The sequence below is a fragment of the Malus sylvestris genome, chromosome 3 (assembly GCF_916048215.2).
Source record: "Malus sylvestris chromosome 3, drMalSylv7.2, whole genome shotgun sequence".
NCBI classification, from domain to species: Eukaryota; Viridiplantae; Streptophyta; class Magnoliopsida; order Rosales; family Rosaceae; genus Malus; species Malus sylvestris.
The window spans coordinates 22,659,695-22,686,820 of NC_062262.1; the positions used below are offsets into that span (position 1 = coordinate 22,659,695).

The 27,126-nt window shown below is 38.1% G+C and overlaps 2 protein-coding genes and 1 long non-coding RNA gene across 3 annotated transcripts; 1 reads left to right on the plus strand and 2 right to left on the minus strand.

Moving 5' to 3' along the window:
* Nucleotides 1–455: 455 nt before the first annotated feature.
* Nucleotides 456–4,838, minus strand: LOC126616422 (zinc finger CCCH domain-containing protein 55-like). The gene is made up of 8 exons (XM_050284471.1): nucleotides 3,654–4,838; nucleotides 3,262–3,438; nucleotides 2,183–2,362; nucleotides 1,997–2,094; nucleotides 1,557–1,817; nucleotides 1,294–1,456; nucleotides 916–1,116; nucleotides 456–803 (listed from the first exon to the last, which is right to left on the minus strand). The coding sequence occupies exons 1-7, from the start codon at nucleotides 4,658–4,660 to the stop codon at nucleotides 945–947; spliced, it is 2,058 nt and encodes a 685-aa protein (XP_050140428.1). The 5' UTR covers nucleotides 4,661–4,838; the 3' UTR covers nucleotides 456–803; nucleotides 916–944.
* Nucleotides 4,839–8,327: 3,489 nt separating this feature from the next.
* On the plus strand, nucleotides 8,328–10,618 carry LOC126614773 (uncharacterized). Its single transcript, XR_007620521.1, has 3 exons — nucleotides 8,328–8,548; nucleotides 8,793–9,382; nucleotides 10,148–10,618. It is a non-coding gene; the product is annotated as an uncharacterized LOC126614773 (long non-coding RNA).
* Nucleotides 10,619–20,689: 10,071 nt separating this feature from the next.
* On the minus strand, nucleotides 20,690–24,375 carry LOC126616530 (zinc finger CCCH domain-containing protein 53-like). The gene is made up of 9 exons (XM_050284599.1): nucleotides 23,484–24,375; nucleotides 22,992–23,174; nucleotides 22,734–22,913; nucleotides 22,537–22,631; nucleotides 22,178–22,447; nucleotides 21,820–21,916; nucleotides 21,504–21,724; nucleotides 21,286–21,360; nucleotides 20,690–21,047 (listed from the first exon to the last, which is right to left on the minus strand). Exons 1-8 carry the CDS (start codon nucleotides 24,269–24,271, stop codon nucleotides 21,338–21,340), a joined length of 1,857 nt encoding a protein of 618 aa, XP_050140556.1. The 5' UTR covers nucleotides 24,272–24,375; the 3' UTR covers nucleotides 20,690–21,047; nucleotides 21,286–21,337.
* Nucleotides 24,376–27,126: the final 2,751 nt, after the last annotated feature.

Sequence of the window (27,126 nt, forward strand, 5' to 3'; positions counted from 1 at the left end):
AGAATCTAACGGTTAATATCTAATTTGATAAAATCCAACTGTAAAAAAAACATCTAACGGTCTAAATTTAAATTCAACGGCTAAAGTAATTAAAGAAAATTATTTCATGTGTTTCATATTCTTTCGTAGTGTTCCATGAATTTTTTAGTGTCAATTTAATGATTTTTCAATATTAATTGGAATCTAAAATTTGTATAAAGTTAAATTCTGATAATCTACATAATTTATTTTTTTTTTTAAGTTATTTTAAGATAAAAATAATTATAAATTCATTCTTTACTAATCTCGTGCTAAATATTTAACCCAAAAGGTTGGAGGAGAAAAACCATTTCTGACTTAAAACCTAAATTTTATGAGTCGAAAATTTTTTATTTTAACTAACCCAAGAATTGAAAATAGTCTTCATGTACAACCAGCAACTACGAATTCTTATGTTTCTGGAAAACTCAAAAATCTAAGCAAAACAAACCTTAGGAAACATAGTAACATGAAAGATAAGTTCTTCTGTACATAACAACGTAAAATATAAGTTACAATCCTTGTTCTGCTCTAGACTACAGAAAACACAAAGGAGATCAATCGATCGATCGATCCCAGTCTCGTTCGTAATTTCATCTGTCCTTACGTATGAAATATGTATTTTCTTTTCAGTTAGCAGTATGTATCGGGGGTGACGGCAAGCGAGACCTCGTTGAGATCTTCCTTCTCTATGGATCTACTCTTAGTCTTTGATGTAGGTATAATTCAGCAGCTATACATCTTCTAGCGGATTTACTCTTCCTTTTATATGCTTCTCTACTTTCCTGCATAAGGGAGGCGGAACATAATCATAAACGTAGATTTTTTGATTTCGCACCGCTACAAACCCTAGCAAAGTTATGTACACAGAACAAAATTAGTAGGGATGGTCCTTACCCTAGCAGTAGCACAGTCAATCAGCATTATCAATGAGAAGCAATGAAGCCAGCAGAATTGACTGATGATAATGTGTTGTTTTCAGTAGCAATGGCAGTATCATTAACTTCGAGCACAGTGGTTGACAACTCAGATAGATGATGATCTCCGGCAGATTTTGTAGGAGAAGTAAAGAGGCTATCGGGCAGGACCTGCTCTGCACTGCTCTCTCATCACAACCACAAGAACATAAAAAAGAAGATAAATATATTAAATGCAATATGCAGAAGAACATGATATTTTACAATAGAAGAAACTTAAATCAATAAGAAAATAAATTAGGTCATGTTGTTATAACTGTAGTCAATATTTACTTGATACGAAAACGAAGCTCCTTACCTTTTATGAAGATTAGGAGCATCCAGGTTGGAGTCTTGCTCCTTTTCTTTGCCATTCCTATTGCCATTGTTGTGAATGAAAGCTAAATTATCTTCCTTCTGGGACTGCTGCTCAGCAATTGCACGAGTCACAGACATTGAGGCAGCTGGAATGTCACTGTGGCCTGCGATAACATGGAATTCAGTAGTTGGAACAACGATTATACATCACAAAACTTAAACATATATACAGTACAAATTAATGGTAAGTGATAATAAGAAAACCTTCTGCAACTTCTTGTTCCATGCTGTCAAATGGAAGGATATTTTGATTGATCTGAGCATGGGAATGAGGGCTCAACGGAGGACCATGAGCACCAACAGATAGACTGCGGTGATGATGGGTTAAGCGTTCATTCTTCCAGTCTGGGAGCTGCAGACTCATAAGTCTTCTGCCTTGGAGTTCAATTGCTTGCTGCAGTTCAGCCTGCTCCTCCAACTTTCTTCTCAATAACACCTCCTGTGTATTGTAGAACATTCTTCCCCCTAATAGAAAACATGCATTCAGGTAAAATATAAAATGAAAAGAAAAAATATCAACGAGAATAGAGATTCTCTCTTGCATATTCGGCAAAATGCTAAGACATTTGTCAACATTCAGTCATCCCTTCTTTCTTTTTACAATAGTGTTTATGGCACAAAGTATTCATTCTTGTTTTACTAACCAAGTGGGAGATCATATGCATCTCTAGAATCAAGACCACCAGGGCTCAGACATGATGAAAATTCTCCCCTCTCCAAATGCTGTTGTTGTTGTTGCCTCCTGCAGACAATCAACAATTGAGACATCAATGCAAGTGAAATAACGATATGCCTTAGATTAAAACGTAACATAGGAATAATGCACATACTTATCCAGGATTTTTCCCTTCTCCTTGTAGGGCTTGACGAGCACACGTGAATCACATATAAAATGAGGATTGCCTTTGGACAATATAAGCCTGACAGTTTCTGGGAAGACAAATGTTACGAACCCAAACATTCGCTTCTGCTGATATGGGATCCTAACATCTTGAACTGGCCCGAACTTGCTGCAAAAGTAGAACAACGAACAATTCCATAAGAATTCCAGAACAGTACGCGTTTGAACAATATAATAACAATCATATGAAAATATCTTATCTTGGAATAATACATAGAAATCCTTTCTCTTTGTTAAAGTAGAACCAAACATAAGGGCCAACACACATTTGGCCAGCCACTCAAGATCCCACAAGACCTCTGAATTTGTTTTACATTGTCATAGTGACACTTGACATCATCCTGTAGAACATCTCCAATAACCATGCATTGGGACCATGACATACCAAGCAATAACAGGTTAGCAAAGTTATTTGACAGATTCACAAACAACAATTCATCATTGCCATTGCAAAATCACAATATGGGAGTCATACAAAGACAAAAGTATGGTTGATCAGATAAATCGTTTTGTCAAATGGTGTATGACACTAGACTCATGTTCACAGCAGAGCACTAACTGAACTTCTTCAGTTTATTTGACTTCATCCTTTAAAGGAAGAATCCCTCAGTAATAATTCATGGCAGTGCATATGCTGCATTAGCATAATATAGGTCAATTGTAACATTTGAAGCCAACATTGCAAGCCCTAATGCAAGTGTTGGGTACGGTTCAAAGGTAAAATCCCTACCGATTTAGACACTTGACAATGTATTCAAGTCAAACAATGCCAAAAAGCCCAAATTGCCTTCTCATACTAACTTAAGAAAACACATAGATTGTCATGCCACAAGATGAAATGCATACACTAGAATGCCATTATAGTTTACCGAAGTGCTAAGGAATGATCGATTCGAAAGAATCCAATTCCTATTTTGCCAATACTCAGGCATAACAACAGCTTACTCAAGGTTGTTGGAAGACTTGGTCCAACTAACAAATAATAAGTAATAGGATGTATAATTCTACCTGAAGTATTCTGAAACATCTTCATCTCTAAAAGTGCTCTCAGCTGGGAATGTCAAGTAGATCTGTCTTGAAGCTGAGTTCGCCTTTTCAACAGAAGCCATTGCCAAAAGTTCGTTTCTATCAGGTCGACACCGCCCAAACTTGAAAAGTTCTTCCCCCATCATCATGGCCGCAACTCTACAATGCAACAGATTCCACCGAGGAAACAAAAATGTTGAACCAAAAAAAGAGACAGAACCAATAACCAACCCAAACCAAGAATGCACTTGCAGTCAACAACAGTTCCACACAAAAGACATCAATCTATACAGAGCGAAATGGGTTGTTTTCAACATACTCAAAATAAATAACAAAGCAACAGAAAATAGCGAAATCCGCGACTTCCAATTTACCTCTGAGGGTCATTCTGCTGTTGCAATAGGAAATTCATGTACTTGTTGTACGAAGAAGGCGACGCTCCAGCCATGAACTGAGAGGCAGCAGCCAATCTCTGTTGCTGGGCTTTCAACCGCAACATCTCCTCCTGCTGTTCGAAACCATCGAGATTACTGAGAGACCCCACAATAGCACCAGGAGCGTCCAGGGAATCAGCAAAACCGCAATGCACAAACTTGCAATTGCTTCCATTCTTGCAAAACCCTCTAGCAAAGTAAAGACACGGCTTGAACCCAACTCCCAAAGCAGGGTCCTCGGACCCGAGACAAGCATCGCTGGCCGAATAGCTCCTTTTGTGGAAATGGGTGTCGCCATTGTTAACCGAATGAACCCAATCAGGAACCCCGGGACCCAATTCGAGCCTGGGATCAATGGAATCGCCCGGCCTCGAAGAGGAAGAAGACTCGTTGAGAAAGGAGAGGTACTCGCTGAGTTGATGCTCGTCAATGAGGTCACTTCCTGGCCACCCATCACCACCGCCCCCACCACCACCATCCTTACTGAACTGGTGCGAATGTAATGGAACGGAGAAGGACCCGGCCCGGATATTGTCATGAGAGAGTAAAGGGCTTGCCTTTGGGCTAATGGAGTTGTTTGGGAAGCCAGAAAGCGGCCAGGGATTCGAAGAGGGAGAAGAAGAGTTGTTCCCAAAGTCAAAGCCGTTTGGGATTCTAGGAGAGGACTGGGAAAACGGGTTGGCGTTGGTTGGTCTGGCTATGGGATTTAGCGGTGAAGGAGAGGAAGGAGTGGACGATGCGGACGAAGTGTTTGACGAAAGTCCCAACTGGATTTTAGCCCTCACAATCAGTGAGTGCAAAAGGCTCTCGGGACCATACGCCAAACGAATCAAATCCTTCTCGGCAAGATCTTGAATGAGAAGATAACCCATGATTTTGATGGCATTTTCTGGGTCTAAGGTTTTGATCTTCGAAAAGAGTACATTTGTAAGTTCATAGGAACCCATGAAGTTTTCTCTATCAGACCGGAGAAGGAGTGAGAAAATTGGTTTTTGAGTAGGGTTTGAAGTGTATTTCAGTAGACTGTGAAAAGCCTCTCTCTCCTACCTGTCTGTCTGTCTTTCTCTCTCATCTCTCTGGAATCTATACTTTGAGGGAAGACCGGAAGGAGTGGTAGATTTCAGATCTACTTACTTCAAAGTTAATTGTCAATACAACACGACCACTCCTGTGAATTATTAGTATTTCTTTTTATTTATAAATCAGGTATTAAAGAATCATTTTTAAAATTATAACTAACTTTCAATTCTCATTAAAAAATAAAAATAAATTGCATTATTGTTAACCTTCACTTCTTAAAATGGATTAGGATTTTCTCCTCTCCTCTTTTCATTCCATTCCATTATCTTCTCTCACATTCTCTTATTTTATCTTTCTCTTGCTATAAAAATTTAATACAAGATGTTAACGTGATTTAATCGTGACCGTTTTCTTTCTATAAAAAATTAATATAAGATATTTACTTGATTTAACCATGACCGTTCAAATATGAGGGAAGTGAATGAAAGGGAATGAAAAGAGGAGAGGAGAAAATCCTAATCCATTTTAAGAAGTGAAGGTTAACAATAATGCGATTTATTTTTATTTTTTAATGAGAATTGAAAGTTAGTTATAATTTTAAAAATGATTCTTTAATACCTGATTTATAAATAAAAAGAAATACTAATAATTCACAGGAGTGGTCGTGTTGTATTGACAATTAACTTTGAAGTAAGTAGCCCCATTCGGTTGGAGATGGGTTTTTTGTCAAAATGCTATGTTTTGACCTATGGCCCTTTGGCCCCCTCAGTTGGAGATGATATAAAATATGGTCTGACACTGTTCATTAAAAAAAATTCTTGCAAGGTTATAGGGCTAAACATGGCTCTTTGGCCTTCCTTCGGTTGGAGATGGCCTAAGGGGGAGGGATGGGCTTTGCCTCACAAAATGCTAGCAATAATGTGGTTCAAATTCACTCTTGGCGATAATCGAACCTAAGACCTCTCACTTACAAGTGAAGAGGAATACTACTAGACCATATAGAGATTTTACTTTTACTCCATATAGAGATTTTATTGTATATTGGCCTAAATCAACCCTTTATATATTGGAAAAATTTACATTGATGCAGTCCTAAAATTAGTTAGGAGTGTTCTGTAAATACTTATGGGATTCAATAGTATCTTTTAGATAGTTTCTAGTTGTAATCTATTACTTGAAAGGTAAGGATTCTTCTTTTCTTATGACTATAAATAAATGCACAATGGATAAGAAATCATTAATACAGAATCACCAGATTCTCTATCTCTCTCTATTTGCCACTAATCCTTCTCCCTCTTTACCCTCAGTAAAATAGGCCTACAACACGTTATCAGCACGCTCTTGCTGCTGCTTTAAGGAAATGAAGGTTCTTGGAGGAGGTTCTTCTACAACTAGCATTCAAAGACTTTCTTTGTCATCCAATTCAAAGTTCTTCTAAAACACATAATCGATATTTTATAAGCTCTAATAAAATGAAAACATTCACCATGTAGCATGAACCCCAATTTATCAGTAATAGTCCTTCAACTTTAACCCAATTGGAGTGCGCTCAATCAAAAATCCATTACTATTGGTCTCTTAACTCATCAAAACCTGCAGCTATGGTCCTTTTCGTCAACTCCGTCAAAATTCCATCAAAATGACTATATTGGAAGGACTTTTGCTACAATTGGTTAACGTTAAGGGATCATTGCTACAATTGGGTTAAAACTCAGGGACTATTTGTCCAATTGGGTTAAAGTTGAGGGACCATTTCTCCAATTAGGTTAAAGTTGAGAAATCATTGCTACAATTTTTTTTCATTTAGCTTGCCATATTTACCCCTCGATTAAGTCTCATATGTGTGACACTTTACTTATTTTGACAGAAGTTTTAACGAAGTTGGCTTATTTTGATTTTGGATATGCAATATTATGATGTTGATTTTGTATATACAATATGATTTTGTATATACAATATTATGTAGACCAAAAAATTTCTTACATGACATGTTAACAAGATCCGAAATAACACGAAGATAATGGAGTTCGGGTCAATATGTTAACTAATCAGATTGTTATCGGGTTACATGTTAATGAGTTTTTAATAGTTTTACCTGTGAATTAGCCGTTTCAACCTGATAAGAAAAAAGTTAGTTTGATAATTTTAAACTACTAAAAAACCTTAATAAAATAGCCATCCATAGTTTTAATCTCACATGAGATTAAAAATTTCCAAAGCACGTTAAAAATACCAAAGCAATTTAAAATTACTAAAGCCCATTAAAAATTCATAATAATTAATTTTCTGGTGTGAAAAATATGTCAATGCTCATAATAAAAAAAAATATAATAATTAATGAAAATGTGTGAAAATGTGAAAACAAATATATAAACACTTGTGATTGCATTCTCTACGCTTAAAAGATGGTTACATTGTCATTATGATTTTTAAAACCCTCCAAACCCTCATGAATAGTGTTTTATTGTTTGAGTGCAAATTAATAATTCATAATGATCAACGTAGAAGTGTGAAAAATGTGAAAAGAATATACAAACACTCGTAATAACAAGCTTTACAACTTTTTTAAAGGAGTCATCTCCGAAATTTGGCACAAAACCCATAAATCCTAGATTTATATTTAACCGCCGGTGGTCGTTTACACTATATTCTTCTCATTGGATTTCATTTTTTAGATTTTTGTTTTTGAAAACATGATCTTTTAGCAAATGCAAAAAAAAAAAAAAAAAAAAAAAAAAAAAAAAAGAATGGTTTGGATCGTTGATATCACATTTCGATGTTTACAATTAACTGAAATATGAGTCAATTATACATATATTCTAGGGACTTTAGAAACTCCAAGAAATATTTTCACTAACCGTAAAAATCTAAATGTGATATCAATGATCTGAACCGTTCATCTTTCTGCTTCTGCTAAAATGTCATGTTTTTGAAAAAGAAAATCTAAAAAATAAAATTTAGTTAGAAGAATGGAGCAGAAACATGACAATCAACGTTTAAATTTAAATCTATGGTTTTATAGGATTATGATGGCGAATTTCAAAGTTGACATTTTCACAAAAATTGTAGAGCTTGTCGTTAGGAGTGTTTAAAGATATATTTCTTCACACTTCTAGATTAATTAAAAATCTATTAAAAAACCTTACTGCAACAATAACCATAGGATTTAATCTCACTCATGTGAAATAAAATCCTTACCGTTGGATTCTTTGATCTCACTTACATTTTTAGTATTATGTTTTTCTTATGATTATTTATTGGTTTAAAATATATTTTTCTTTGACGGGTAACGGGTCGAGTCATTTTATTCGTTAGTAGTAATGGATCGAGTTCGAAACGAGTCATGTTACCTATTCATTTTAACGAGTGATACACGACACGATATGTTAAGTTATCAGGAATGTCACAAAAGTGACATGAACACGGAACACATGACATAAATGCCAGGTGTAATATTATGTTTTATTAGGGCTCGTTTGTTTGGCATCACTAAGTCTCCTTGGATTGGACTGGATTAATCTCTAGTGTAATCCCATGTTTGTTTTACACGGGAACTAAGTTTAATGGGACTAGGGTGGACTCGCTTCAACTAACACCCGGATTGGGCGGTCTTAGTGAGGGCCCCCGAAAACATCAGGATTGCTAAGACTTCGCTCGTCTGTTTCCACGGCTGCCCACAAGATGAAGAAGGTAAGGGTTCAAATCGCCAGGCTTCAGCTCCAAGAAGAGTGGGTCAGCCGGGTCTGGGTCTTGGGAAGCCTAAAGGTGCTATGACGGTGGGTGAGCTGATGAGGATTCAAATGGGAATTTCAGAGGTCAGCTCAATTTCTTCACTTTTTTTCTCGTTTGTGTTTTTCGTTGATCTAAATTTGAAGGGTTATTTTTGTTTTGATTTCTCTGTGATGTTTGATTTCTTAAATGTTTAGTTGCTGGGTTAGTGGATTGGATTGCCATCTTAATTTGTGTAATTTCAATTTTGCTTGATTTGAAATTTACAACTCTAATTGTGGTTGGGTTTTCGTGATATCTTCCGTTCCGTGTTTTCATGTTCAATTTCAGTGAATTTCCTTCAAATTTGGGGGAATGTCAGCGAGGTGTTTGATGATGATGATTTCGTTATTGTTGGTGATGTGGACATTGGGGAAGGTAAGCAAAGTGAGAATGATGAACTGGGCAGTGGCGAATTGAGGAAGAAGAAGAGGAAGAAAGAAAAAGTTGCTGGCGAGTTGAAGGGTGAGAAAAGGTTGAAGAAATCAGCTAAGGCGAAAGATGATGCTGAGTTAAATGGGGAAAAGGTTGTTGGTGAGAAGAAGTTGAAAAGGTCGTCGAAGGCAGGAGAAGAAGATGGTGCCATTGTCAATCATAAGAAAGATGGGTTGTCCTTGAAAGAGAAGCAAAAAGATGGTACAAGGAAGAAAGCAGATGATTTGTCGGCTCGAGGATGAGAGTCTATTGGAAAGAAAGAGAAGAGAAAGAGTAAAGAGTCTGTTGGAAAGAAGGAGAAAAGGAAGAGTGAAGATGAAATGTTGAAGAGCACAGAAGCAAACCTGAAGAAGGCCAAGAGAAGTAAGAAAGCAGCAGAGTGATTCGGGATAACAGGCTCCAGGCGAATGACTGGCTTTGTGGTGGGATTCAATAGATCCGGGCAAGTATGGCTATCAATATTGAGTCGTCTGGAGAATTTTGATTGTAGTGTATTTTATTCTGGTGTTGAAATGATGATCTTATTTGTTAGTTTATGAGTTGACATTGCCTATTTACTTAGTTATAACTTATGGAGATCATACAAAATGTTTACTTTGCCTATTTACTTAGTTATAACTTATGGAGATCATACAAAATGTTTACTTTTCCATCGTGGTTTTTCTGCAGTCGCTTAACTTTGAATTTGAACTGAGATTGTGTCTCTATGAGTCTATGACTTAAACTTGCATCCCCATCTCCAATTATAAATGAACCTAGCACTTCTTTGCATTAACTTAAACTGAGATTGTGTCTCTATGAGTCTATGACTTAAACTGAGATTGTGTCACTATTGTTTCTTCATATGATTGACACCTCCTAATTTCTAATATTTGTCATAAAGTGAATTTGATGTAAATTTCATCTGCTAGTTCTCAGAGCTTTTACTGGAGTGGATTTGAGATATATATGAATTTCATCTAATATTTGTTCTGCCATTGTTGAATTTCATCTAATAATTTTTATGTATGTAGTCTATGATTGTATGTGTCTGTATGTATGTATGTATGTACTCTGTGTGTGTGGGTGTGTCCTTCCATATGGGTATGTTGATTTTGGGTGTGTCCTTCCACCTGGTTCCATAATATTGTTGGTAGTGCCAAATTGCCAACGTATATATTCTTAATTATGTTTTTTGTGAGTTTTATATGTAAGGATGATTTAACATGCAGGCTCATACGTCTAAAGGTGAAGTGGATGGTGAAGGGCCAGCCTGGGCTCTCTTAAGAGATAATTACATTCTCACAAATCCCAAATTGAAATACTGGGATAAGATGCCGGTAAGGATCTTTAATCACATCTTGTTAAGTGTTTCACCTGTCAAAGACACTCGCGTGCTCTCACTTAAACACGTGCGCGCATACACAATGCACTTCTAGTTGCTATTATGTATTATGGTGACACATTGCTGTAATTTGCATACAGGACACCGTTGTGGAAGATGACATTGGAAGGGTGGCTGGAGATAGTTACGATGACGATTGATGTTGTGGAACTGCACAAACGACTATGTGCTGATTGTTTCCTAGGCATACTTTTTGTAAACATGACGTGTTATCCTTGTTGCTACTGCACAAGAGGAATTTTGTTTTCGATTTTCATTAATGTTATAAATGAGTGCTCTATGATACGATTAGCGAAAATATCCTGTTTTTCTTGCTTATTATGTGCAAAATTTTCATTTACCTTCATAAGATTTTGGAGAAGCAGCTCGCAGAAACAACGAATTTATACCTGCAGTTTGCGAGCAAAGCGGAATGTGTATTCACGTAGATTACAATAATGTACAACAAAACACCAGATTTCTTTTTATTTTTTTTTTGGAAAGAAACACCGGATTTCTTAGCATTCAAAAGGCGTAACCTGTAATCCGAAGGAAACTACATTTTATCCTACAACTAAAAGGACGGTGCAAAATTTATTGACGTTAAGGAACTGAGACAAAATTTATTTTTCCATATATTCATTTTGATATTTTTAAAAAATAAATTAAAATATAATAATAATAATAATTTATTGTTAGTCCAGCTTCTTAGTCCGATACTGCACCAAACGCTTTACTAAGCTAGTCCAGCTTAGTCTAGTCTAAGCCAGTCCAGCTTAGTCCCTGAAGCTAGTCCAGTCCAAGACAGTCCGGTGCAACAAGCGCACCCTTATGGTATTAGATATTGTTAATGTGAGAGCATGATTTTCCAAAACCTGAGTAAGGCAAACCGGAATTCGAATACTCATAAGTCCGATCATGGACTCTATAGCCTCCGCAACAAAGTTGAATAAATAGAGCATCAATGCCACTATCATTCTATTCCGGAATCAATGGGCGAAGTCTGACGACTTCACTGAGATTGACCATGCTTTTCCCGCAATATACGTAAGCTTAATCCAGCAAGGAATCATCAAGTTTTCTATAATCTTGGAAGTAATCACACTTCTAAGAGGATGCAATATCTACATTCTAAATATCCTCTAAGATTCTCTCAGTTTAATACAGATTCACTATCCTAAAATGTCTCATCCTTGAATAGTATAAATATATCATTCTAGGGTTCATCTTTGGTAATGCAATTATTACATACTTATGCTCATACCCACTGCTTGAGTCTTATATTGCTTACTAACTTGATTGTTGGAGAGGCTTTAATTAACACACACCCATGTTCTTTGGCAAACTCAAGGTTATGCTCGATTTTACAAGTAAACATATTTGTGCATCTTCAATCTTCATGGCGGTGCACGAATTTGGTCCCAAGAATTGGTGCTTTCATTAAAAGTTAATTCATATTCCTCCTAATTAGACCATTTCCCCATACACATGACTGAAAGCTCTGTTAAAACCAACGTTAACATGGCACTAGGATACAGTTTAACCTCATAAACACCCATTGCACTCATTGGGAATAATTGTATTCTAGACGCCACCACCATTCTAAGGGCAAGCAACCCTGATGTTACAATCACCCCAGAGAGCGATGATGTTCCAATCGCTGGATCCCCTTCTACCATAGAACAAGTTTGAGAGACTTTGTTGAAGATCAACACCTCTGTTGATAAGTTGTAAAAACCTTACACTGCTTCTCTGCGAAGAGTCACACAAACTTCATGCACATTAAGAAATATATGAAGGCTCTAGAAAACTCCAACGAGACCACTCCACATACCTAAATTCCTATCTTTTGTTATGGTAACATAAGTACTAGAACCCTAGAAAGACAGCCTTTCGTGCCAACTTCTACTTCGACCCTAGTAGACATTGCTAATCTGAGTACGTGACACGTCCCGATCCCAATATCCCCAAATACCATGATAGGCACGTGCTGGCCAATACCCGAGGGTGACAACGCTATTTAAAACAGGCAAGAAACTAAAATATGTAATTAGAAGGTGATATACCAATGTAGAATTGTGTTCAAAGCATACAACTACTAAAGAATTATGTGAAAGAATTATTATAAAAGGTATGAACAAAGGAATGGGTCTTACCCTGAGAATACTCGAAGATCACTACGCAGAAGTGCCCTGATGCCGAGATTGTATGCCTTAATTCTAAATCCTGAAGTGGGTGCAAAATAGAAAAAGTGAATGGACCAAAGTTTATAATAATAGTGCTAATAATAAGAAAACCATTCACTCCATTGTTTTGAAAACATATATATATATAATACTACATAGTAGTTTTCCGAAAAGTCTACGTGCCATGAAAACATTTCTAAAACAAGTTCGAGTAAAACCATGCTCAATAATGGTGCTATCATCGTCCGAAGGAAAATCCATAAATCTCATCAATACTATACTCTCTAGGGGTATCATAGTAGCCCGAAGGCAGTATCTGTCCATCATCCGAAGGTGAAGTTGTACGACACTAGGATACACCAGTAAAGAAACATGGTAGGCCCTATCACCCGAAGGTGAAACTATACGACTCTGGGTTATGCTAGAGAAGAAATATATAACATCACACATTGACACTAGCCTCGGGCTAGTGAAGATGGGGGTATATCATCAATATCATCAACTTATCATTCACCCAAAGGCAGTACATGTCCATCACCCGAAGGTGAAGTTGTACGACACTAGGTTACACCAGTGAATAAACATGGTAAGCCCTATCATCCGAAGGTGAAGCTGTACGACTCTGGGTTACGCCAGAGAAGAAATATATACATAGATATCTTCAACAGTGTCTTACAGTTATAGACGTCTACATACCCGAGTTGTGTGGATGTGTTGTGTGATAACCTGTTAGATAAGTAGGGGATTAAATCAACTTCAGAGGGCAATTATTTATCCCTAAAAGAAAAAGAGAAAGCTAGAGGATATTTTTTCCTCATCCCCTAGCACTCTTCTTTGCTTGCTCGTGCAAAGAACCATCTTTCGTTGATTTCTTTATCTTATCCGCGCCGCACCAATGTAAGAAAAACTTAATTTTCTTTGTCTTCTTCTTGGGTGGTGCTTCCATGGGGCAGCCATCGGGGTGGTGCGGTACGTCGGCTGGTAAAGGCCAGAAGTCGACTTGGCATAAGCCGAGGAGGTGGTGTGGCAGGGGCCACAACTTATGCTGCTCGGCTTGATTAAAGCCAAATGCTGGCTCGACATGGGACGAGGAAGTAGCGTGCATAAGCCACGGTTTGGGCTACCACGTCTGGAATGCTTGCCAAGAATGAGGAAACTGCTTAAATTTGATTTTTCAACTGCCGTAGATAGAGCAATCAAGGACGGAGCTACCTAGATCGGAGCTACTGAAGATGAAGTGTTGGATGAGCGAACTGTTGAGTGCGAAGTGGCTGCTGCCCCTTACTATTTACTGCTTAGCTGGTCTTCGAGTATTCGATCTTTAAAGTTATGTGTCTTTCTCACACTGGAAAACAATTAGTTTGTCTTCTTGTACTAGAGAGCAGACCCATATAGGTCTCGGAGAATTAGTTTACCCTATCGCACTGGAGAACAATTAGTTTATCCTCTCGCACTAGAGAGTAGACCCAGATGGGGAATTAGTTTACCCTCTCGTACTGGAAATCAATTAGTTTATCCTCTCGCACTGGAGAGCAAACCCAGATGGGTGTCGGGGAATTAGTTTACCCTTTCGCACTGGAGAGCAATTAGTTTATCCTATCGCATTAGAGAGTAGACCCAGATAGGTGTTGGGGAATTAGTTTATCCTCTCGCACTGGAGAATAGACCCAGATGGGTGTCAGAGAATTGGTTTACCCTTTTGCATTGGAGAGCAATTAGTTTATCCTTTCACACCGGAGAGCATACCCATATGGGTGTCGGGGAATTAGTTTACCACCTCGCACTGGAGAGCATGAAAGTCATTGTTATGAGTGCAACTGAGGAAAACTGGATTGCTAGACAACTGAAATAATCCTCAACCTATGAGGTCTTGTTTGGCGATCTGCTTGAAACTTCGAACTGTTTGTTGAACCCGTGTAAAGGTGTACATGGGAAGCGCAGTGACCTGCTTCCATACTTTTATCAAGTATTGCACCATCATTAGATGTTTCGTCGTATGCCCTTTTAAGTCTTGGTTGGTGATCAGCTGAGAATCTGAATGGATTGCAAGCTTCTTCACCGCTCAGTCTTTCATTAGTAAGGGCTACTAATAAAGCCTTGTCTTCTGCTCCGTCGTTGAATGCTTTAAAGTTTGGAGTGCCATTGGCTTGGTCAGCGAGAGCCACATGGAAAGATTGGCACGGTTGGGAGCCGTGGTGGTAGATCGACACAGTTAGGAGCCATGGTGATAAATCAAGGGTTGCGGGGAGCCGTGGAGCAAGTAGGCACGACTACGAGCGCAGAGCTAGGGCTGGCTTGGGCCAGGTTATGCGCAACATGAGGAATTGAACCATTAGGTTTGTGATGCTCACATATTGGTGATTTGTTGTTTCAGTATTGAATAGTCTGAAATGTTAAGAACAAGGCAAGCCTTCGATTCTTGGTAGTTAGGTTGGTGTCATTTTGGTACTCGTTTACCCCCAGAGCGCCATTAGATTGAGTTTTTTGTATCCGACAATCTATGTGGGATAGTCTCGTCTGCCCAATCTTGTCAATGAAAGGTGACCTGCTTATGTTGGTCATGTCTCGTTGGAGCGCCTCGTCAGTATCTTCGTTGCACTGGAAATCGCGCAATCGTTCGGTTAAGAGCCTATCAACTTCTTCCTGAATTTTCCTCTAGTAGGGCAGCAGAGCTTCCGACAGTCCCCGGTTGTGACTTGTTAGTCTAGGCTTTTCTTCCATATGCTCGGCTTATCTATGTTGCGATTATGGTGCATGTGGTACGTTCTTAGTAGGCAAGCGAATTACTTGCAAGCTGTTAGTTGAACTTAAGCCAGATTGAGTGACTACTTCTCTCTGTCCGTCGTGTTGCCTATTTCGATGTGAGGTGGATGACGCTCCTTGCAGGCCTAGCCGCGAATTAACACTTCACCTGGAAGGTTTCTCATGTTAAATATCAGAGTGTGGCCCCAACCGTGAATGTATGCTCGTATGTGGGCCTAACTGAGGGTGCATGCTCATCCGCGTTCTAAGACGAGAGTATATGCTATCTCAGGGTCCTAGTTGGGAATGTACACTGCCAGAAAGCTCAGTTTGTGATTGGTTGAGTGGTTGCTTGTTAGGACATTGTTGAAGAGGTTCGTTGTCTGCCTTTGTCCTACTTCGGGACACCTCATATAAGGCACGCTGCATCTCGATATGTTGCAAGAGTTGATTCGCCAAGGTAGTCTATTGCGCGAGGGCGCTTGCCAACTCTATGACTTGTCGAGACAAGTGTTGTTGCCTTTTAGGGTGGAAGAGCTTGGACGATATACGTTTCCTTGAGTAGTGGAAGTGTAATAGACTCCGGACATGAGATTTGAGTTAGGATATGTCAAATATGTGGATAAATGGGGTGAAAATACCCCTGGTTCAATCGTTGGTCTAAAAATCTAAAGTCGGGATGGTTGAACCGACCACTGGTTGATTGCTTAGTGGGCCACGGTAGTAAGTTGGGCCACCGAAATGGGTCGAGTCATGGGAGCGGGCTGAACCTCTGGTGTGGGCTGGGCCATAAAAGCACGGGTGCACTGGGTCTCCTCTCTCATCGACGTAACTTGGGACGGTTGCTGTTCGGCACTGGCCTGGGCTTGGTGTTGCTTTGTGGCGTAAGCCTGGGTGTGCCAAGCTGCTGCTGTTGGAGACTGGGCTTAGGCATGCTCCGGGGCCTGGGCTATTGAAATGGCAGCAAGCTGGCCTAACTCCGAGGATTGCGCATCTTAAGTCGTGGCCTGATGGTCTCACTGCCATGAAGCTGGCCCACTCATCACTGCCATAGTGGTCCTCGTGGTTGCCATGATGGTGGTGCTCCGTGGTGGCAAAGTTGGTCATTTTGCCACCGCATTGAGCCTCGTGGATCGTCGTGGTTGGGTTACGTCTCGTCCTCCATCATTTGATCCGAATCTTTGAACCTAGGAAGTTCCGTTCGTCGTGTTTTTGAATTTCCGGTCATTGTATTTTTCCCTTACCTCTATTCAAAGAATTAAAAAAATTTAGGAATAAGAAAGTATGAAAAAATTTACGAACGAACGAGAAATGAGAAACTTTGAATGCGAGAGTCTTCTTCGAGAATGTGAATCAAACTCTCAATGAAAGCACCAATTTGTGGATGCAAATTTTCGACGTCTTCTCTGTTGATGAAAATGCAATTGCAAAATAATAACACCTAAGATTAAGGCCAAAAGCCTCACGGGCCCACGATGAATGGGGGGCTTTGGCTGAAGAATCTCCGATGCCAAAGTTAGAATTAGAGAAAGTGTTTAGAAATTTTTTGGAAGAGAATGAACTAGCATTTTAGTGGGAAAGCATGACTATTTATAGGGGAGTGACCGGCCCTATTTAGAGAATAGGGGCTGGCCACATATGGTCAAGTTGTGAGTGTAATTGCAAGATACTATGTGAAATAATATCTTGCAATTAACTTGGCTATTAATCGCAAATTGAATAGGAAAATTGGGAGTTACCTTTTGAGTGAGGATTTGATGAGGAGTGATGAGAGGGTTTTGAATAAAATATCATTTTGATCACCTTTGACTTTTCCTTGATTGAGCTGTTATTGTTTGTTGCATGTGCGTGTGAATACCGGTGTGTCTCGAGGGTAATTTTATCCTTTTAACACAAAAGTACATGTGTCGCCTCCATAATTTTCTTGATTATTTTTTTGCTCCACAGACATATTATACGATATCCTACACTAACTGTTACTAGAGTAAGCTGGATAATATTATTATGTCATCACTGAGTAGTCTCGAAGTAATGACAAGCTAAGTATAATAGTATAATCATGTTATTACGAAGTAATCTTGCCATATTGACAAGCTGAGAGTATATCTGTATAATCATGTCATTACAAAGTAATCTCGACGTACTGACAAGTTGAGTATAACTATATAATCATACCATTACAGAGTAATCTTGACGTGATAAGTTGAGTATATAACATACACGTGTAAGTGAATCTCATGTCGTAGACAAGCTAAGTATATATCATACACGGGCAAGGTGGATGTTATGTCAGTAGACAAGCTAAGTATATATATTGTACGCGTGTAAGCTGAATATGACAATTGTAAGCTGGTACAATACTCTAAACCTGTGCAGGGTATGTTTACCACAAGATAAGTAATAATAGAGAAATCAATATTTATATTTGTCTAGGCACGCTTAAAATTTAATAAAGAAACATTTTTTAAAGTAAAAGTCTACTCACACCTTCGACTAGCTCTCTTCGGAGGAGCCTTGTCTTTGCCAGTTGGTAAAGTCTGTACCCAGCCCAATCACAAAAATGTAACGTCTCGAACTCCAAGATGTGGTATCAATTAATTTTTATTTAATATAATGGTTACATCTTTCGAGTTAATCTCCTTACATACTCTAAGAATAGATCAAGCTAATCGTAGTTCATCGAGAAATTCAACATACACTACATAATGTGAGGGGCAAATGATGGAGACATCTTAACCACATTAGATTTAGAATTACATTAATGCAGTTATCCAACATGAATATCTTTTTGGTGGACTTGCTGTGCTGTATGATATCTCCACATGTTGGCCAAAACATCGGCAACAATTCCATTTTACAAGTATGAACTTACTCGTACAAATTGGTCACTAATCCCCTTATGCTAAATATGTCCACGCATGGTACCACAGTTCTTGCACTCAAGATCCTTAACGTTCGATTATCTCATTCTCTAATATCGTTTGTATAAATAAAACACTGATCCGTACCTAGAGAAAATTTTTAGACCGCATTTTTTTTTTCTTATTTGTTATAATTTTGTTGTGAAACCCTATCAACATCCATATTGACTGTGTTTGAAGCACTATCGCACTGTCGTTTATAGGGAGGCAGTCCCCAAGAGTTGGACACAAATGCAAGACATACAACACTCACAAACAAAAATTTAAGCAAGAGCTCAAATCAAATCCACAATTTCAGGGATAATTTTGAACTCACAAAATATTTTCACCGTTAGAATTGAATTAAGTAACATTTTGTGTATTCAAAAAGAGCGTTGGACCATGCCACCAGGATGTCCAAAATGACCTAAATGCCCTCTATGTGTAATCATGTCAATTGCTTGACGTGCACAAATTTTGTTGAACTTGGATTATCTCCCCTCGCATCCCCTCCTTTTCAATCTAGACCGCTCAAAAGAAATCTGATGGCTTGAAATTGTCCCACATATTTAATGAGCTTAATTTTATTTTTTATTGCTTTTTTTCAACAATTCTTCCTCTTCTCCACTCATGTCCACACCACCATTTACTTTCCTTCTTATACATGCTAGTCATGATTGGTTCCTCAAGTCGATCTTGATGCCGTAACAGAAATTAACAGTTATCTCGAAGGTCTCAAAGATATTGGGGATGTCGGAGGGAAATCTTGAATTAGATTGTCGTTCTCATTGATTTGTTCAACAACCCTCACATGCGTTATACAACAAGACTGGATGGGAGGGAGAGAAATAGGAAGAGAGAGAATGCTCCTCCAATTTGATTTCAACATATGTCAACGAAGACACATTACCCCTTGAAGAAAATTTGAAATTTATCAAACCACAAAAAATGTATTATGTTTCAACGTATCTTGTGAATCTAAATTTTCGACTGCTAAATCTTGGTCATTGAAATGACAATAAATTCCAAAATATGAGATCTACAACAACATACTGGAAGTTTCTATCAAACCATGCCAAAACATGAGGACATTAAACCGAAAACAACTTACATTTAACGAGTTCACTACCATCATAGTGTCTCCAAAAATACATTTTTATATGAAGAAAATCTTACACATAACAATGTATCATTAAACCGTAACGCCACACAGTCGTGAACGCTTTCAATTTTACTCTCTCCATCAAACCCTATAAGTCAAAAACAAAAATTTAAAAGCAAATGTTAAAATCAGAAAGGGGTCAGAGAAGGAAGGTCCAAAAAAGGCACTGAAACTGAAAGGGAAAGGAGTGCGTGGTGCCCAGATCGGCAGATGGATACCATTCAAATGGATTTCAGAAGCCATGTGAGGGACTGACTCTGTGGCCCTCCCTTTATATATTAACCCTTGTTTAAAACAAAAATTACAAAATAAGACAAAGAGCCCTCCAAAAGTAACCCCCTTTACTCGCATGAATGGAAACAACTACGACTTTTCCTTCTTTTGTTATTATTTTTACCCCTCCTTTTTGTCATAATTTTCCAAATGCGCATAAAGTTTTATTTTCTTTTATGTTCAAACAGCCTGCTCATATAATGGAGAAGAGATCATTTCCAAATCTTTTCTACTAAGATCACCAGATCAAGTGATCTGGATATTTGAAATTTCATTCAATAATTAAAAATTATTATAACTTTTAAAGGGTTAAAACAGATAGACCGTTGGATGAAATTTCAAATACCCGAATCACTTGATCTGATGATCTTGATGAAAAAGATCCAGAGATGATCTCTTCTCTGTATAATGCAATTGTAGATTAAGCCTAAAGATGGAGCCAGAGGGACTCGGCTTTTTACCCTCCCTCCACTGAGTCATCTCCTCCGCTGCTTTTTACTTTTGGGGGCTCCATTTCAGTACAATTGTTATGCTTCTGCTACACTTGCTCACTACTTTATTGGCTTTCTACAAAGAAGATTTTTTTCCCTACTAATCTCTATGTTCTTCATTTTCTTTTTACTTGAACGGCTACATTAAAACTACGTTAATATCTTATATTATTTTTTTAATAAAGACACAAAGCCAAAAAACAAAATGTGAAAGAAGGAGAAGAAAGAAGAGAAGACAAAAGAGGAAAGAAACCTACTCCATCTACAACAATCACCTCTCAATCTGATTCAGACTTTTCATCTCTCTAGCACAAAAAGGAGAGCCCCTTAAATCGAACATGTACAGTCTCATAGTAATTCGTGACATTCTAATTTAATAATTTATCTTCATGCCGAATAAAAAAACTTACATATAATTTTATATTTATTTACTTAGCCATAAACCGGTTACATATAAGTCTGAAGTGGTAAAATAAAAAGAAAAACTAATGAAAAGGGTTTGAAAACTTTGAGTTTTAATGATAAGGACAAAATAAAGGGTAAAATGAATAGTACCAAGATTGACTTTTTAGTGTAAAAATGTGATTTTTCGTTAAAGTGAACAGTACCAGATGTTTTTCGTTAAAGTTCACAAAATAAAAAGATAAAGTAACCTAAATTAAAATATCATATGAAAGTTGATATGTTACATTGTTACAGCTTGCTTGCTTGCTGTGGTCCAGCTAGCACATACCTACGGAGATAGGGCAGAGAGTACTGAAATAGACCCCACTCAAATAAATCAGTCCATCTGTTCTTTTATGTATACAATTAGGTATCATTATTCTAAATAGTATAGATACATACATACATACATATATATATATATATATATTAATGACAATAGTGATCTTGCTGAGATCTTGTCTACAAGTTTGCTTTGATATAGGTATATGCTTTTGGCTATATAGCTAGATGATCTTTTCCTTCCGTTTGTAATCCTTCTCAATTGTTTCTGCAAATTAAGAAAATATACAAAATGTAATTACTACCAAGAACGAGGGATTTTTTATGGTGCTCCGGAGTGTTCTTTACTCTGAATTTTAAACTGTTAAGTACTGATCAAGATTCTTGTTCTAGAGTATATAGATACTCTGAAGCACCATAAAATTTTCCCATGAGTGATCACTTTGGCTAGAATTGTGTATAATAAGCTTATAAGAATCTTGCAAGAGATTGAAATGTATGCTTACCCTAGCAGTAGCAAAGTCATGTCTCCCCCAATGCTGCCCATGCTTAACTTTCTTAATTACATTCCAAAAGAAAACCTAAAAAGTTAAAATTAATAATTTGTTTATTTTTTTATTTTTTGATCTTTATATGGATCATAGTAGTAGTAAAGCAAAGCATATGTGTATGTGTGCGTTTTTGTTTGTATTTTGTTATACGGGGAAAGAAGAAGCGACAGTACCTGGACATTTGGAAAGAACAGATTTTGGGGAATCTGCATTTGGGGTAGAAGTGGTGGGCAGTAAATTATTATTAATATTGTTAGAAGAAATGGTGGTGGTTCTGGTGATGCCTTCGGTATTGACTTGTGCAGAAGCAGTAGTTGAGAAGACATTTATTTGGTCTCCAGCAGCTGATTTCTTCGGAGATGCAAATAGGCTATCAGGGAGAATGTGCTCCATACTGCTTTTCAAATAAAACAATGAATTAGCATTGATTTGAACATTATATATTTATTCAGAATTTAATTTGAAGGTTAAATTTATTCTGAGCAAAACCTTTCATGCAGGCTAAAATCATCGCCATTGTTATCTTCAGTTCCATGATTAAAAGTTGGATTCATCTCCTGCTGCGGATTTTCAGCTTCATCATATTCTGCAAGAACATGCAATGTGAACAAGGCATAAATGAATTAAGCACCACTAATTGGAAATGGAAACCGATTTCAACACACCCCTTTTCTCTTTCTGCACACAACTTACTCCCGACCATTGAGTCTCCTATAATTTACTCAGTACAATTATAAAAAATAAGCAGGGGTGTGCATGTGGATAAAAAGGGTGTGCAAATCACTTCCCTTGGTAATGCAACTATCTTTCTGCATCAACAACTCTAGAAACACATTGATTAGCAAACCTTGTGGGACTTCTTCATTATTGCCTCTAGGTGAAAAATTGAAGAATTGATTTTTGGATGCATGTGACAAAGTGGGTGAAGGAAATGGAGACCCTTCTGATAAACCATTGTAGTACTGATTCTGATGATGAAGATTGTTGGGTTTGATGCCTAGAAGTTGGAGGTTCATAAGTCTCCTTTCTTGGATTTCAATGGCTTGCTGCAACTTAGCCTGGTCCTCTAATTTCCTTCTCAAAAGCATGTCTTGTGTATTGTAAAACATTCTTGATCCTACAAAGACATCGAAGAAAATAAGATTAATAGTGAATCCTCATTTTACATGAGCTGTTGTATACCATCAAAGGACCATGTTTTCTTACCAGGATTGAGATCATAATGCTCTCTCGAATCGATGGCAGACAGGCTTCTACACAGATGGTAGTCTTCCCTCTCAAACTGTTGGTGTTGTTGCTTCCTGCAATTGTCAATTCAAAGCAAAATTAACAATGTGGAAGGAGGAAGGCACAAATTGTAAAAGCAAAAACAAAACCAGAAGACTCAAAAATGCACGACTTACTTGTCTGGGATTTTGCCCTTCTCCTTGTAAGGCTTCACAAGCACCCGAGAATCGCATACGAAATGAGGATTCCCTTTCGCCAAAATGATCTTCACAGTCTCGGAGTAAACGAATGTAACAAATCCAAACATCCTCTTTTGCTGGTATGGAATCCTCACATCTTGTACTGGTCCATAAATGCTTCAAAACCACACAAGTTCTCAGTTTTAAGTACTTCATCAGGTTGCTAGAAGGACAAAAGAAAAACCATTTAATTACCTAAAATAATTAGAGACATCTTCTTCTCTAAATGTACTATCAGCTGGAAATGTCAAGTAGATCTGCCTTGAACTGTGATTGGCATTTCCTCCCAAATTTAAAGTCGAAAAGTCGTTTCGATCATGTTGGTATCTCCCAAACTTGTGAACTTCATCAGCCATCATCAATGCAGATGCTGCTGACCTGAAAAAACACATGAAAAATCCAAACAAAATTCATTTAGAGGCAATAACTTTATGCACAAGTTAAATTTAGTAAGAACCAAGCTTGAAGTACATTTTATTAGATTGTGGTCAGTTTTTTACTGAAAAATTGCAGCGGAAAGCATGGAAAGTTAAAGATGACTTGATGATCTGCTTTATTCGTAAAACTGAAGCGAAACACAAAGTAGATCGGAACATCATACCCCAAATGATTCCGGATAAACAACCAAAAACTGTAAATACATTTTACTACCACTTTAGTTAATATTACAAGTATATATATATATACCTTGGAGAGTCATTTTGTTGTTGCGTAAGAAAATCCATGCACTTGTTGTATGGGAAAGAGGAAGCATCACCACCGCGGCCAGCCATGAACTGTGACACTGCAGCCAGTTTCTGCTGCTGAGCAGCGGCATTGGATCTGATTATCTCCTGGCACTGTTCAATCACATTGGCATTGCCTGGAGAAACAACATTAACTGAGCTGCCGCCGTGGAGAAAACGGCAGGTGCTGCCGTTTTTACAGAACCCTCTTGAATAATACAAACATGGTTTCCATCCACCCCCAGAATTCAAATCTTCAGATCCATAAAACAAGTCATCAGTTTTTGGATCACTGAGAAAAGAAAGATTGCTCTGAAACTGATATTTGTCACCAACTTCGCTACTAGAAGCACAGAGAGAAGTAGGGTTAGTGTTTTTGGTAAGAATATTGGCATAAGACGGAGAAGAAGCAGCAGAGGGGCTCACGGAATTGGAGAGGCTCCAAAGGGTTGAGGAAGAAGAGTAGGAGGAGGAGGAGAGGGACAAAGGGGTAGGCCTAGAGATGGGGGTGAAAGTAGCAGAAGTAGTGGTATAAGTAGTAGTAGGGTTGTCGGAGGGAACAAGGGAGAGTTGGGTTTTGGCGTTGAGGATGAGATTGTGCAGGAGAGTTTCTGGTCCAAATGCCAAGCGTATCATCTCCTTGTCGCCATGGTCTTGCAGCAGAAGGTACCCCATGATTTTTGAGGCATTTTCTGGATCCAAGCTTTGGATCCTTGAGAAAACAATCTTGGTAGCTTCATAAGAATCCATGGAGAAAAACAACACAAACAACTTGAATGTGTGTTCTATAGAGAGAGATTGAGGGGGAAAGAGAGAGAGAGAGGAGTGGATCAGTGGAGTGAAGCTGGCCCTTTTGTTTTTATATATACACATATACGTATATGTACATACAATAATAAAAAGAAGGGGAGCAATAATGGGGCGGATGATTATTTTAATCTGATGATTGTTTTTGGGTATACAAAAGGGGAAGGAGATCCTGATCTATTCCATCTAATCATTTTCATTAAACAATTTGAATTTTTAAAATTTGATTTAATGGCTAAAAATATAGATCTATTTTAAAAATTATAATAACTTTAACTATATGATCAAATTTCAAAAATCCAAATTATTTAATGAGAATGATTAGGTAGAAAGGATCTGAAGAGAATCCCTTTCCTACAAAAGGAGAGGCAAATGTATGAGTGAGTAGGTGAAGTTTTTATTTAAGGACTAGATTAAGCTGTGCTGGTTTCAACTTGAAGATGAGTTGGTGGAACAAAGAAGAAAAGAGAAAGTATCAATTCAATTCAAGGGTGCTTTGATGACAGCGCAAAACCTGCACAAGCTACAGGCTGCACCCTTGGGAGAGTAAACTAGCTCTCACTGACTCACTCACTCACTCACTCGTTACTTTCTCTGTCCTCCATTATTTCTCTCTCTCTCTCTCTCTCTTGAACATAGTAGTTTCAAGGTTTTGTTGTCTTTACACAAAGAGACAAAACTAGACAAAGTGGGAGAACTGAAAATTTCCTCTCGTGGCAAAAAAATAGAAATTAATTTTTGTGTTCAGATCCATTAGGAATCAAATTCAAAATTAAAAGTTCCAATAATTCTTTTGTTAATGGGTTGCACGTGCCTCATATGTGAGCTAAACTTGCCATTCCCCCGCACCCTTCATTTTTGTACTGAGAACAAAGAAAGAAAGAACTGAAATCTTCTCCACCATCATGCGTCACCCCCAAGTTTTCCCAATCAAGATCGACGTACCCCGCAGTCACAGCCAATTGTAGCTGGTTGATCCAACCAAGGAGACCAATCTTTTACGATCCATCATGTCAAACCAATTATCAGTCATATTTTTCATTTTGCTGGTCCAACCAAGGAGACCAAACTGTTAACATCCACCATATCAAACCAATTATCAGTCGTATTTTTGGTTTTGCAGGCGTCACTTGCTTTGGATTGGGATTGTTCATAAGAGGCCTAGTCGATTTCAGGTGGTAGAGAGAGAGCGTGTAAGATAAAACATATTTTTAGAAGTCGTGTTCTTCATGCATTCAACTAATGTATATGCAGTTACAAATACAGAGAGTTCAAACAAGATTACAACTCTTCCTAATAATATTTGATATGTATATCCGCAAATGACAAATATTTGAATTCAAGCTATAACAAAGTCGTAGACCCGATTTGGAAACAAGAGAGGAGGAGTAGTGACACGCTCCGATCCCGATGTCTGAAGGACAACAGGATGGCCACGTGCTGGCCGACATCCGAGGGGGACATAAGCCATTTCATGAATGCATATGCTGAGAACATGTGAAAAATGCATATAAATTTCGCCACAACTACGCAATGTAATATTCAAATACAAACCTTACAAAATAATATAATAATATTCAACTACCAAGTTAATAATAGTGATAATGCATAATATGTTCATAGCATATTACTAATTTAGAATACAAGCAGAAGGTATAATAAAAAGTGCTATTACAAGAGTTGTCAAACGCAGAGAGGAGGACACGAGTTCACTGATATAGGAATGCCTCGTAGCTCGGATCGTATGTCTCGTTTCTAGGTCCTAAAGGGGTGCAAAACAAAACATGAATGAACCAAGTTTATATATATTGTCACAGCCCGTTCCGGAGATATGTATTATTTTATTCTCGAGGACGTGAAATGACGGTTTTATCCTTAGACGTTGAAATTGTAGTGTATGTGTGTGTGACATATTTTGGTACTTGGTTGTCATGTTCTTGGTTGGTCGGTTGGTGACCACGTGGGAGACACACACACACACACAAACCTCATCTCTCTTCTCTCCCGTGCTCTCTCTTTCAGACTCTTTCTCTCTCCTTCTTCTTCGTGCTGACGACACCCAAAACCCATTGAAACGTGACAGATCGAGGGTGTGAAACACACCATTGTGTTCGTGAGGACCATACGAGTTCAAAGGTACCATTTTCAGGTAAGAACACCTTCGAAATCACGTGAAAACTCAAACCCCGAATGAGGTACTGTTCATGCACTAATTGTTGTGAGGTTTTTAGGGGATTTCAAGCTCACATGGAGGTTTAGAAGGTTGTCACGAAGCTCAGGGTGTATCGTTAGAGTGTTTTGGACGTCGGGATAGTGAATTTCAACCTTGGCCGGTTTTTCTTGAATTTTCCCGACTAGATCCCGTGGTTTTTTAGGCTTGAAAGAGGTATAAACTTGTTCTATTCTTCATGCACTTCATTTTAGTATAAAGATTGTGAAAAATGGTGCAAAAATGGCCGAGATTTCATGGTTTAAAAATTTCCAGTTTTTCGGCGCCGGTGACGGTCGCCGGAGTTCAGAGGTAAGAGACAACGGAATCTTCCGTCAAGTCTGACGGAATATTTCGATGCCGTCAGTTAGTTTGGACAGATTCCGTTAGGACTTAACGGAATATTCCCGATATATACCTGACGGCGCCTGTCACGTGGCCGCTTATTGCCGTGCCTTGGCTAGCGCGTGGCGGCATGTGGGTGGTCGGAAAATTATTCTAAAAATATGGTGATGTTCGTGGAGTTATGTAGATCACGTTGATATATTCAAACACCTCATTTGAGCATTGTATGAGAAGTTATTAGCTA

What these genes read in the sequence shown, in the direction of transcription:
- LOC126616422 (XM_050284471.1), bottom strand. Translation starts at nt 4,660, where the DNA reads ATGGGTTCCTATGAACTTACAAATGTACTCTTTTCGAAGATCAAAACC. An exon ending in GATGTTTCAGAATACTTCAG is followed by an intron (nt 2,363 to 3,261) that starts GTAGAATTATAC and finishes CTACTTTTGCAG; the next exon opens with CAAGTTCGGGCCAGTTCAAG. An exon ending in GCTCCTAATCTTCATAAAAG is followed by an intron (nt 1,117 to 1,293) that starts GTAAGGAGCTTC and finishes ATGAGAGAGCAG; the next exon opens with TGCAGAGCAGGTCCTGCCCG.
- LOC126616530 (XM_050284599.1), bottom strand. Translation starts at nt 24,271, where the DNA reads ATGGATTCTTATGAAGCTACCAAGATTGTTTTCTCAAGGATCCAAAGC. An exon ending in AAGGGCAAAATCCCAGACAA is followed by an intron (nt 22,632 to 22,733) that starts GTAAGTCGTGCA and finishes TGACAATTGCAG; the next exon opens with GAAGCAACAACACCAACAGT. An exon ending in TGTTCTTTCCAAATGTCCAG is followed by an intron (nt 21,361 to 21,503) that starts GTACTGTCGCTT and finishes TTAACTTTTTAG; the next exon opens with GTTTTCTTTTGGAATGTAAT.